Below are 14,027 nucleotides of genomic sequence, written 5' to 3'. Positions count from 1 at the left end.
GGGCAAAAGATAAAGCCACTGTTTGCAAAAGCTGGGCACTGAACCATCAAACAATCGCAATATTTGATTGGAGAACAAAAAAAAGGGGAAAAATTGAAAAAAAAAAAAAAAAAAAAACCAAAGATTTGTTCTTGCAAGGAAAAACCTGAAAAGGGTATTTTTATGTTCATGCACGTATTGACTATGGAACTTTCACGCGGTGTCGGCTCCAACAAGGAAAAAAAGTCCTTTTACCATTTCCAAAGAAGGATGGAGAGAGAGAGAAAGAAGAGACCCCTAAGAAAATTATTGACTAAACAATTATCAAACAAAATTTTGAACCAGTAAGTCTTAGAAGTTATTAATCCAAGGTCAATGGTAGGTCATGATCCTCTCTACCCTTTGTTTGGACAAAGTTTTAGTTGAATCAGTTGACATGGATAGGCATGATGCATGTTTTCAAGATCATTCATTTACATTCATCTAACTTCCATTATCATAGGAATTCAAATCTCTACTAAGTTGGTTGGATTGTTCAACTCTGATGAACAATGAAGTTGTCTCTGATTATTGGAATCTAAAATAGCACCTAAAGTTAAATTTAATTGTAATACATGAAGCAAAAACTCCTATCACATGAGTTATTGTTACTCTAATATAAAGTGACCTAATTAAGTTAGACCTATTATTTTATCTCACAATTTTTTTCTTTTATATCTTTTTTTCTTGGGGAAGTTGGTGGTGTGAAGTTTTCTTCCTCATCCAAATTATATATCTAAAAAAAAAACTAGCATAATGTGCACAGTAAAGTAAATTTGGGTACAAGAGAAACATGGTGTGGGATACATATAACTGTAATTGGTTTGGTCATTGGATCATACAATCAAAAATTTTGTGCAAATAATATATATAAATATAGATATTTGTATAAGAAAATTATTTTTTATTTTTTGGTTGAATTTTACATGGCTTGGTTTCAGAAGGGCTTCTTAAATAATCTACTAATTTTAGCTAGGTGGGCATATGATGTACAATTTGAATGATTGGACAGAGAGTTCATGGCCTAGACTTTAGATTAGCCATGTGTCAGAATTCAATCGAATAATCATTATTGAAGACTTGATTCAGTTGAATAATCATTTCTCTATTGGCATGTAGATCACCATATGTATATCGATACACGCTAAAGATACTCAAACCATTTGCACTTTCTCAGAGTCCTAGATAATTGAATAAAGACTCTTTACTAAACATTTTGGGGATATAGTCTAAATATAAATTACACTGATTTGCTTGACTGTTGAAAAATATAATTTTTTAATATGTAATTTACAATTTTTTTTATACATTCTCTTGAAGATATTCACAACCTTGGAATGCCCGTGTAGCTCACTTCTAGTTGACCACTACAAAATTAAAAATTTTGCATAACATAAATTTATTACCTATAGATATACAGAATTTAATATTATGTTTTGTCAAGTTTTTGATAATTTTAACAGATACCCATGTAGATATTTTCAATTGTTAGACTAAAAATACATTAATACATTAACAAAAAAAATTCAAATCCCTGCCGTAACGCATTATAGAAATGTAGTCATGCTACAGATAATAGAGTCTCATGATTCCTGAACGTGAAGGGAATACTGACCGACTTGGAAAAAAAAAATTATAATAAAAGAAATTGACCTAAAAAAAAAACATTTTTTTGGGGGTTTAAATTTTGACCAGACTTAAAAGCAAAGTAAAATAGTTGAATTGTCTCCAAGTCGGGTTCCTACTTCACATATTATTCTATTCTCTAATCTTTCTAGGGAGAAAAGACCAACCAATAGGGTTGCAGAAGAAAGCATCTCTTGAGGAACACTAGTATTTCAGAAACAATGGGCTCATTCAATGTTTCAAAGTCCTTTTTTCAGAAGATCTTTACCCGAGAAGAAAAAGTATATTTACGGGAATGCCCCTGACAAGGTTTTGTCTGTCAGAGAGTGTTGAGGAAACAGGGTTTTAACAAATCTGGGAAGTTGCAAAGCTAAGGAAGCGACACGTAAGAGTGAGTCAAATCCAAGATGGAAGGAGAGCGACTCCCACAAGCAATCCCCCATTCCATTCAATTAAAGCAAAGCTCCAGTGTACAACTGTACTCTCACAATATATATATTTTATCTATTCTTAAATCCGTTGCGTGTGAGTGTGTGTAACCTACGATCTCTCCCAGAGACTCGCAAGTCCAAGTGGGTGGGGCCCTTGGTACCATCTCCTCCCGTGATTACCTTTTTTTTTTTGGTAGAATCCTCCAGTGATTACCAACGCACGTGATCGAAACCAACGAGCTTCCTTGAACTCTCTTTTTATAAAAATAAATTCCAAAAAATAAATAAATATTGCTAATTAATTAATTATTATTAGATGATATGTAATCATGGTTTTTTATTAATTAAGGGGAAAGCAAATCCTTTATTTGTGCTGTGGCTTCTGGGGACCCGAATCGACGGCTCAACAAACCAATAAATAAATATTAATGGATGCGTCAGACTCTACTGTACTACTGTGGTTCCAACTTATAGGGAATATCTTCAATGACGTTCCTGCATGGGCCCATCCACTACTATTTTCTCTCTCTCAAATCATCATTTTCTTCATTACTTTAATTTTGTGGACAGATCTTGGTTATACTCCGCGTTACTTGGAATTCCATGAATACCCTTTTCTTAACAGAGACCTATCAATTATATTTTAGAATAAATAATTTTTTAATCAAAATCCAATTGGGACATTATTGGTATTGACTTTATTTTATTTTTAGGTAGAGATCTTATTTGTGTAGTTCGAAGAGTTTCAAAATGAGTTTTATGTTTTGTGAATTAAATAAAGAGAATCCGAGGAATGGGACATTGAGACCTATTAGTGTGATGTGTATTGCGGTTTACGAGATTATGGTTTTTTTTTTTTTTTTTTTTTTGGTAATGGAGATTATGGTTAAATCATTAATCAATGGAATGAAACATATTCCTAATAACCTGATTAGTCTTAATCAGAGCATTTACATTCCTATAAGAGATATATCTAATAACATTTATGTTGTTCATAAAATTCTTCATTACATGAGGACTTTTAAGAATAAGTCATCTTTCATGGCCCTTAAATTGGATCTGTGTAAAGCTTATGATAAGATTAAATAAGGTTTTTATTAAAATATATTTTCTTAAAAAATGGTTTTTTACATGGCTTTAATGGAATATGCTGTTTATTTGAAAGTTGAATATCACGTGAAAGTCAATAATATTATTATCGATAATATTATTATTATTTTTTTTTAATTCACCCATTTCGGTGAAAGGATAGGAATGGTAAAAGGGTATATTGAGTGAAGTAGGTAGGAGACTCTTTGTTGTTGTAAGAAAGATAGGGGATTGAGCTTCCAAGATTTAGAAAGCTTTAATATTGCTATTTTGGCAAAGCAATACTGATGAATTCTCTATAATAGAGATTCTTTATAGGATCTGGCTCTTCTCTTTAGTGCTCATTGCCCAGGTCGACCATAGCTACCTGAGCAAGTGCCACTTGTTCAGACGATGATTCAACGCTTTGAAAGAGGTACAACAAATGATGCACAGACAAATACGTGAAAAATAAGGAGTCAAGAACCATCGAATCATTGTCTAGACACGTGATACTCACCCAGATAACTATGACCAAGACCTGAGAGATGGGCACTCAAGAAAAGAGCCAAATCCTTCTTTAGGCTAGAGTACGTAGGGTAAAGTCCCTTCATCCTCTTTTCTTGAGACAGCCTCAAAACAATATTTCTTGGGCTTGGCATAGTCCATTGAAGAAAAGGGATCTTTGTCATAAAGGCCTATGTAGAAGCATACATTTGTTTCAAAGACCCTTGCGTGTTATTCACTTCCATTCAGTAGAATGTCTCTGATTACTGATCTTGTATTGCTTTAGAGTCTTTGACTTAAATTGTCTTGCATTTAAAACATGATGAAGGTACTAAAGAGGGGGAGGGAAGTACCAATACAATGGGTGAGTACATAAAAAATAGTTGAGGCGTTCCCACCTCGAGATTGTACCCACTTACTTTTGAGGGTGATAAATGGATAATAGGGAGTTGTCAACTAGATCAAAGCTGAAGACCCACAAATGATGTTCCTTCTTGCTGGAGGAAAACTAAATTAACTCCAACTTGATGTTAAGTCTACCTAGATCACTAGATAAATATCAAGCTAAGCTTGAGGAAGGTGTCAGGCACCTCTAGAATGCTTAACGGAAATGTGGAACTAGTCGTTCTAAGAGTTGGAAGGTCTTCTCATAACTTTTGAATCGTAAGTACCAATCTCTTATTGTATATGTTGTTTATACACATTATGCACCCAATAATTCTAATTTGGGGATTTTAACTTATATTTGTTAAGATTTATGACCCTGATTAAGCTAGTTAAAATGTACATTCTAATCTTAGTTGCAAACCCTAGGTTAGGTACTTATGTGCATTATGAATCCTAATTAATCTAGTTAATGCTTTTTACCCTAATTTGACAACCTTAATTCTAAATCCAACTCTAAGGATAAATTTGTAAATAATAAAATACCTAAACTAGTTTTAATACAATGTATTGTACAGAAACATCTAGTTTATGGCAAAATTAAACACTAAAATACTCAAAATTGATAAAATTGCCCTCATAGTTTGAAATCATAAGATAAACGCATGACACAACATTTAAATGCAAAAGTTACTAAAACATGCTTTAATAACACTAAAATCATGAAAATAAAAAAAAATTACAAAATTCGGGCAAAATTTCATAGTAACATTACCAAATTGCCCCTCTAGACAAAAAGTGAAATAGTGCATGAAAATGAAATGAAAGAATGAATGTTAGTTTGTTGGTAAAACATGCTATCAAAAGAGTAATTATGACATAGGGTTGGTACTTAATGCGGTAAAATTTGATCGGATGATCTTCCTTGCAAGACTGGGTACTCCATGCTAGACTTGCGCAGAAGAGAAGACAAAGGAGAGCCGGGCTAACCCGACAGGGGACTCTCCGATGCCTAAGTTAGAATTTCTCCACAACAACTACTTAAGAGAATTTTTTGTAAAAAGAATGATTGATTTCCCTTTTTGAGGGTTTACCTTGATGTTTATAGGCAATAAATGAAGAGAGGTGGTTGAGGAGTCCTATCTTGGCAAGTAGTTCACTTTTGTTAAATAACTCTTGGAAGAGTCCCACTAGGTAACTGTTACCTTACTTATTGGGATATCTCCTAGTGATAAGATTTTCCAAGCTAGCGATAAGATCTGTTGAACTAGCAATAAGCAATCCTTGGGATTGTCCCCGCAATCGCTAGTATCGGATTAGACTCCTTAGGGAGGAGACCCAAGGGGTCGGATCGGCCAAGGATGACCCTTAGGGTTGGGTTTCCCATGGATGACCTGGATGATCGACTCGGCCAAAGATGAGGCAAGGGGTCGGCTCAGCCAAGGATGACCCAAGGGGTCGGCTCCGTCAAGGATGAGCCAAGGGATCGTTTTTGCCAAAGATGACCCCAGGGGTCGGATCGGCCAAAGAGTGGCATTTTTACCCTCATCAGTAGTCATAATGCCTGACATGATGAAAAATACCAAATTGCCCTTAAGTGGTAGAAGTGGAAAATTTGTTCCTGAACTATCTTAAATGTAAGGAAAGGAGTTGAAATACCTAAGCACCGTCCAAACATCATACTATGTGAGTGAAGACAGTTTTCATGATATGCAATGCCAGAAAGGTTGCCAAACGACCAAACTACCCCTTAATGGCAAAATGGTAAATATATCACTAGAGAAAGCATTAGGGAAAGCGTCTTACCCGGCTTGACTGGATTAGGGGCTCCCATATAGATTACGCCATTGGAAGGAGTTTAAGGCCGGTAGCATCGGCCTCCATTTTATTTTAGTTATAATTTTGTATACTAATAATGATTGTTGGAGATTAGAAATAAATGCGGAAAGAGTTCAAATTGGGCCTACGTTTCGTAAAACTCAATTCACCCCCTCTTGGGTTGTGTATATGATCATACACCCTCTACTCTTTCGAGAAGAGTTACCCCGATTTGTGATGTCGCAATCACATATAGCTTCTTATTTAACACACCAGATGTGGTACCTCATGTTTTAAAAATCTTGATATTTACTACTAGATGGATGGATGGCTCTGGACACCTACCACTAGTGGCACATTCTAGGGAAGGGCTCCTATACTGTGCACAAGAGGTGGCCCCGATGTGTTGGGTTTTGTGTCGAGACACCCTAGGGTATTATTGGATCTAAGTTGCCTTCTCTTGTTCATAGTAGAGGAGCCAGATCCCAAATTCCAAAGCCGCTCTATTTATTTATTTATTTGCATTAAATTCGAAAGCTGACTATAAATCAACAAAATTGCCCTTCGATTAGATATGTTATATAGATTAATCTTTGGAAATTGGATCTAATCCCTAAAGATTAAATTCTTCATTTGGAGATGTGCCTCAAATGCTATAGCAGTAAACAACTTCTCTTTTACCAAAAGCTCTCCACTAATCCATCTTGTCTCCTCTGTCCAATGGGTGAAGAATCTATGATTCATGCATGGGTCTTTCAAAGATTCGTTAGCTTTCTTTGATTCATATTTTACGGACTTTCCTGATAGGAATGACTTTACAATCATCTCGTCCTCTATCTTGATCCTCTGTTATTCCTGATCATATTATTCTTGTGTTATTCTAGTTGCAGAAGACGACATGTGGCATTGTTAAGGTGAACGGATAAGATGAAGAGAAAGAAGGATTGAGTTCTTCCTAATTTGCTTTCTCATGAACCGACCAAGAGAAATGTTGGACCGAACCAATTCTCTCTGAACCGAACAAGACTTAGGGCCCGTTTGATAACGTTTCAAGAAACGCGTTTCTACCTTTTCTGTTTCCAGAAACAGCAGAAACGGAATAAAAAGCGTTTGATAAAACTATTTCGTTTCACCTATTTTCAGAAATAGAAATAAAATTTTTTACTTATTTATGGTTCAAGAAACGACCTAGGCGAAACAAGTTGAAACAAATTCAACTTGTTTCACCGTTTCTAGAAATGACTTATGACCATTCTTTCATTGGTTACTATCGACTTCTAAAAACATGACTTATTAAACATCTCAATTCCGTTTCTATTTCTAAAAACAAAAATTTATGTTTTGAAACAGAAACGGTAGAAACTTTATCAATCAGGCCTTAGGCTTACGTTACATATTGGGATTCACAAATCCTTTTCACGACTTTTCTCTCTCTCTCTCTCTCTCTCTCTCTCTCTCTCTATTCTCTTGAAACTGATTCGGAGAGAGGAAAGAACAGTTGAAGCTTGAAGAGGAACGATTTAAGGAAAAAACCCTAAATACCCAAATCGCTTTTCCTCTGCGACCTCGCACGAAACTTGATCTCTCATCTCTTCCTCCCTTCATTTTCTCGAGTGCTATATCATTGAACTGATCTGATTTGTATAGAGTGTGTTCTACTGAAGCGATTTGGGGAAATCTGGAAGGATCAATGGTCCTCAATATTCCATCGGGAGATGTTATTCCCGAAATTTTTTAAATAGACAAAGATAAAGATGATATGGTTGCCAACTATGTTCAGAAAAAGGGTCCAAACAGAACATTTATGCATTCTTTTAAATGTAATCTTAACAACTGGAAGTTTTGTAAAATGTTCAATCAGCTGCAGGTGTTGGAAGGGAAAACCACTTGTGAAGGAGAGAGGTAAAGAGGATCTGGATCCATTCGAGTTCTGAAAATCTGGGTTCAATCTGATCCTTTACAATACTTACATAAGAAAAGCCATACAAAGAACAAATCTGATCATTTATTCCAGTGGCTAAGAACTACAAGCCCTACAAAGAATTATTCTTCCAGCAACATAAACATTTTTACTCAGAACACCAAAAAATAGAGCATAGAATGCAGAAAGTAGATAAGAGAAAGAAACATTTTCTACAAATGGTACACAAGAACCAACATAAAACCAATCTCCCACAAATGGTAAACAAGAACTAGAGTCTTGGTGGATTCGAACCACCATAACCTGGGCATTACACAAGTGCTCTACCATTTGAGCTAAAAACTCCTTACTTGCACAAAAAAAACTTGTTAGTAAAACCTCGAACCTCCTCTTTTAGCTTTTAGTACAAGATCTCCCCACATCTACACCAAAACCATTTTCCCTCAAACAACAAGATATGACTAGAAAAAAGAAATAAAGCCAGATTTAATAAGAGAAAAAGACTATACGTTTGTACAGAAAAAAGAATTCCCAGAAGAAGAAAAAAATGTCTCCACAATTTGTAGTGACGAAGGAACAAGGAAAAGCTCAAAATAAATGAAGAGAGTAGAAAGATAGAAGTAGTACTTCAGGGGTGCTCTTCGGATAGTGTATGGAGCCGGAGACTAAGATTCTCCTCTGCCCATTAATGACAATAGCCTTCCGATCGCAAGTCACGCTACACTGGACCAAACCCAGAAACAAAACCGAGAAGGGAAAAAGGAAAGCAATTTGGAAATTGAGTAAATTCCCATTAGGCTTCTTACTGAAAAACCTCTGCTTTAGACCCTCTGTGTGGACTGTGGAGGGAAATATGAAAGACAGAAACAAAAAACGAAACGGAGAAGTGTTTTGGGAAAGATGAAAGGGGGAAGGAGCCAGGGAAATGGTACTTGCTTTCCTCTCTCCAAATCAGCTTCAAGAGAACACGGAGAGAGAGAGTCTGAACATAGTCATTTGCAAGAGTAACAGAGAGCGAGAGAGAGAGGGAGATGGGATTGCGGCAGCATAGAGAAGTCGTGAGAAGGATTTGCGAATCCCCAATCTGTATTCTAACCCTAGTCTTGCTTGGTTCAGAGAGAACCAGCCTGGTCCAGCGGTTCTCTTGGTCGGTTCATGAGAGAGCAAACTAGGAAGAACTCAATCCTTCTCTCTCCTCATCTTAGCCATCCACCTCAGCATTACCATGTGTCGTCTTCTACACCTAGAATAACACAAGAATAACTTGATCAGGAATAACAGGGGATCTAGATCCTATCCATACAAAGAAAGAGTCATCTATAATCATATTGATCATGGTTAGGTATCAACACCTTTTTTTTTTTTTTTGGTAAATAGTATCAAGACTTAAGAGCTAACAACAATTGTATAGTTCAATTGGTGAGTTGTGGTATGTAAATGGCCTATGGTTATCAAGAGGTCTCGAGTCCAAACCTCTTGTTTGTTACCTAGTTTTCCTCCCAACATAAAAAACAACAAACTTTTATAGAACTTCCCTCCCCCATATATTTTAATAATTATAATTTTTACATTATCCTTCTAACATGGCACAACTTAGTGGATTATGACCAATGGGGTTGGTAGCCTAGTAATGAAAATTTTCTCAATCCATCATCACTCGAATTGGTTTATTGTGGGTTCGAGTCTTGGCATGCCCACTATCGCCTTTTGGTCCTGTGGAAGCGTTGCTTGTTGTATGAGGACTTATCCTGTGGGCTATGATCACTACCATTGAGCATCATTTTTTTTATTATAAAAAAACAAACTTGATGGATCATGAGAAAAAAGCTTTCCATGCTAAGCTATACAAAATTATTTTTGCCTGTCTAAAATTTGTTGTTTTTTACAACCAACACCACTTGCAACAAACCCACATAACTTTCCCTTTGATATTAGATAAGCATAAGTGATCCCATTCGCTATTATACTGGTTGAGATAAAGATAACAATCAATGCCTATCCTAAGAACAAATGATAAATAATGACAAAATGGTCAAAATAGTAGTTTCCGTGGTTATATTACAAAACAATAAAAATATTACCAATCAGGTGGAGTGGGGTGGGATCATGGGTTGGGGGGCAAAGTAGGGTAGGGTCGCTGTCGACCAAATTCCCATCGGCGGCCCCTAATAAACTCAATTTCCTTATTTTAATAATTTTTTAATAAATTAATATAACCTCACCCCTGTTTTTTGGTTATTTAATATAACCTCACCCACTAGAAAGCAGAATGAGACGCGGTAGGAACGATTACAATCATTCAATCATCTTTAAACTAAAATAACAATCGATGAGTAAGAACCGATGCACTGTATGTGACTAGTTTCCTCGTTTCAGATCTTATTAATTTATTCCACAAATCATTCCCATACAAATTTTGATCTAGAAAGGGTAAAAGTTTCTCTACAAGGATATGCTTATAAAAATCTTTAGATAAGCATGATTAATTTTACCACTTTGTAAAGTATGATCTAGATTGAATTCACATAAAATTTCTTGATCGAATTTTCTTAAAGTCACGGAAATTTATTCATCGTAATGCTTTAGATGATTGAGATGGGTATGAAGAAACGTATTAAAAACTTTAAAGGAGGTTTTGTTAGAGTAAACACCAACAAATATAAAAAATGAACAAAATCAAATCCATATATCACAGAGATTTTATGAGGTTCACACACAAATATGGTGTATTACGTCTCTAGAGGAAGAAAAAGATGTTTTAATATGTAAAAGAGAAATTATACCCAAGCAGGACGAGAAAACTCGTCCTGAAACCTTAGCTCGAAAAACCTCTAAATTACAATGACTTGCTCTACAAAATTATAGTACATTATATACTCCACCAAGTCACTGGTTCATCCATTGGATCGTGATCGATCAAGTCGAATCATACCATCCCAACCCTTCTGCTTTTATCATAGATCTCAGAAAACATTCATTCAGATCGCCGCCAAAATATATCGAAGATGATCAATTTTCAAAATGGGTTAACAATTCGAGACAAATTTAACATGTTTATAAATCTTAGAATGGTGATTGATGGGTGAATTGTTCCTCATGAGTGAAGGAACACTTTTTCCTAAAATTTCAAACCCAATTTCAATCATTTACTTTCCTCTATAATGAGGTGGTCTTCCCTCAATATCCATGGATGCTTCCATGGTCCACACAATTTTTTGATGGTTTTTAATTTTTTCAATGTTTTTCTATTTTAACCCTAATAAATTTTATTTGAATTTCTATGTAATCCATCAGCATGAGACATGAGATCAATTTTGTCATGGTTTTAGAAATCGGTATTGGAATAATAGAATCAGCGCATTTGTAGCGGTATTGCAGAGATTGATCTTTTACCAAACTTTGATATGGATTAAGGGTAAAAAGGTAAATAAAAATCATTTTAATGAAAAACAGAAACAAATCCAGATTGATAGTACCCGATTTGGAATGATATCATATCGGTATTCGCCTCTAATATCGCGGTATCATTTACCAAATCCTTATCTGATAGGGGAAATTTATAGTACCAAATTATATTTCCACGTGGCAAACAGAGGATACGTCTAGAAAGTATCCTGATGAACACGTCCAGAAAAACCGGACTCTTCGTGGAAAAGAGGAGAGAGAGAGGGGAGGTGAATCTTGGTTAGATTTGTGAGTTGAAGAAGCAAAGAAAATGTGAGAAAAGGGAATCTTGTTAGGACTAAAAGGATAAGCATCGAGAGACAGCAAAACCGCTGGCCCGTCCAGTCGGGCGCCCACAGTCCTGGAGAAAACCAGGAAAGGCAGACAATGGTTTTAGTAATTAAAGAAAAGTGGTTTCAGTACGAATTCCATAAAACCGGGAGTGGAAGAAGATGGTGGGGCGAGGAAAGAGAAAACAACTCCTAAGGTAGCGTTTTCCACGATATGTGGCGATCCGCCCGCAGTCTAAGTTCTGAACGTGGTTGACACGCGCTGTTCTCCCTATGTTCCTGGTTTTGGACCCTCTTGCATGGCAACTTTCACCTGTCCCCACTTCCCACCTCCCACCACCATCCTTTTCCACCTCAGACTCGTTCTCACCATTTCCCCCTTCTTCATCTTCTTCTCCTCCTAAATTACCCAAACACCCTTCTTCACGTCTCAATCCCTTGTTCTCAGATTGGCTTGTTTTCGAAGTAAGCGTGGGGGAGGGGTCTTGTAATTAACCAGCAAGTGGGAGGTTGGACATTAAAAAAAGCAAAAATTTGGCGGAGAAATTGGGGGATTTTTTATTTTATTTTATTTTTTTTTTTCCAAAGAAGGGGACGGCCACTGAGGACCACCACTTTCTAAATTAACAAAACCAGGTTCTACTCCACCGCTATCTGGGAAAACCGCTGCGGACACCCCACCTACAAAACCCACAGCTTTCATCTTCCTCAAACCATCTCACACTTAAATACACGCTCCCTTCTTATCTTTCTCTCCTCAAATTTTGTTGCCTTTCACTTCTTCGTCAACAAAAAACTCCACCACTAGAATTCACTCAAACAACCTCTCTTCTCCTTTCTCTTTTTCGTCTTTTTTCGTCTTTTTTCTGTTCTTCATCGATCCCCAAAGAAATTAAAGTGTAGCAAAAACAGCGAAGATGAGGATGAGCTGTAATGGATGTCGAGTCCTTCGTAAAGGTTGCAGCGATAACTGTAGCATCAGACCCTGCTTGCAGTGGATCAAGAACCCAGAATCCCAAGCCCATGCTACTGTCTTCCTTGCCAAGTTCTATGGCCGTGCTGGGCTCATGAATCTCATTAATGCCGGCCCTGAACACCTCCGTCCTGGTAATTACTCTTCTCTCTCTCTCTCTCTCTCTCTCTCTCTCTCTCTCAAAGATAATATGAGATTTCTATTTCTATTTCTATTTCGGTTTCGATTTTGGTTTCGATTTCTATTTCGATTTGCTCATCAACTGTTTCGCCATTCATTGCAGCGATATTCCGGTCTCTTCTCTACGAGGCTTGTGGGAGAATAGTGAACCCAATCTACGGTTCAGTTGGGTTACTCTGGTCTGGAAGCTGGCAACTTTGCCAATCCGCGGTGGAAGCGGTTCTCAAGGGCTCTCCGATCGTTCAAATCTCATCTGAAGCGGCTGTAAGCCCTTGCCCACCCATGAAAGCGTACGATATACGTCACGTCTCCAAGGAAGAAACCTCTGCGGCCTCTCAAGATCTTCACAAGGTCAAGACCCGGGGCCGGTTCAAGCGTTCTGCAATCAAACCCAAGGCCAAAATCGGTTCGGCCTCCGAGTTTATCTCTGAACCAGCCGTCGCCGACCCGGCTGCCACTATCACTGCTAAGTGGCAGAGATGCTATACTGACGAAGACTTCAACCGCTCGTCGAGCCACGACCACGAGTCGTCGGGGAGCCACAGCCACCAAACGGAGCTGAATGGGGAAGGAGACCGAGACAGTAGAGAGACAGAGAGCATGTTCTCCGTTGAGACGGTGGAGCCGTCTCTCATGAGCCGAGCCGAGACTGCGAGAGCTGTGAAATCCGATAACGATGAAAGCGAGGTGGAGTTGGAGCTGACCCTTGGCTTCGAGCCGGTTCACCGTTCCGATACTAGCCTGGTGGGACCCAACAAGTTCATCGGCTCTGATGATGATAGTACATATAAGATGGAACTGAGCTTAGATTATCATGCATGAGCCGCGATGCATTTCGCTTTTGCCTTTCGTGGAGAGAGACCAGTTTTGGCGGATTTTTCTCGCAAATTCCCAATAGACTGAAAAGTTTTCCTTTTATTTCTTTTGAAGTCTTTCTGTGTATAAACGTAAATTACATACATAGAGGGATAGGTTAGAAGTTTATACTTTTCTCTTTTTTTAATTATTATACAAAACTGTTTCTTGAATTCGGATTTTGCAATTAAATGGAGTAGAATTGTCGTTCACTCTCGCAACTTTTCTCTGGGGTCTCCCATATTTTGTGTTTGGATGGGCTTTCCTAAGAAAGCAATGAGAGAAAAAACTATGGCACGAAACGGGAAAAAAAACGAAAGGAGGCAAGGAAAACGTCAAAAGAGGATGAGTGGGAGGGGACGTGGAATGATAAGGTGGTGTGCGTTTTTCAAGCATCACCTGGTCGACCTTGGGTGTTGTGCTTTTGTTTCTGTTTGCATACTGTGAAAGCTGTCGAGGATGGAATGGGAATCCAAGTGCGGGGATTGTGAGATCACAACACGTAAGAGAAC

The 14,027-nt window shown here is 37.4% G+C and overlaps 1 protein-coding gene and 1 long non-coding RNA gene across 2 annotated transcripts; one reads left to right on the top strand and one right to left on the bottom strand.

The window, feature by feature from the left end:
* Nucleotides 1-7,835: 7,835 nt before the first annotated feature.
* Nucleotides 7,836-8,994, bottom strand: LOC122079990. Its single transcript, XR_006140578.1, has 2 exons — nucleotides 8,401-8,994; nucleotides 7,836-8,195 (listed from the first exon to the last, which is right to left on the bottom strand). It is a non-coding gene; the product is annotated as an uncharacterized LOC122079990 (long non-coding RNA).
* A 3,231-nt stretch (nucleotides 8,995-12,225) lies between these two features.
* On the top strand, nucleotides 12,226-13,727 carry LOC122078547 (LOB domain-containing protein 41-like). Its single transcript, XM_042644567.1, has 2 exons — nucleotides 12,226-12,614; nucleotides 12,764-13,727. Exons 1-2 carry the CDS (start codon nucleotides 12,425-12,427, stop codon nucleotides 13,480-13,482), a joined length of 909 nt encoding a protein of 302 aa, XP_042500501.1. The 5' UTR covers nucleotides 12,226-12,424; the 3' UTR covers nucleotides 13,483-13,727.
* Nucleotides 13,728-14,027: the final 300 nt, after the last annotated feature.

This window comes from Macadamia integrifolia, chromosome 5 (genome assembly GCF_013358625.1).
Source record: "Macadamia integrifolia cultivar HAES 741 chromosome 5, SCU_Mint_v3, whole genome shotgun sequence".
Taxonomy (NCBI): Eukaryota; Viridiplantae; Streptophyta; class Magnoliopsida; order Proteales; family Proteaceae; genus Macadamia; species Macadamia integrifolia.
The sequence above is the reverse complement of the archived record's forward strand: the minus strand, read 5'-3'. Positions and strand labels throughout refer to the sequence as shown.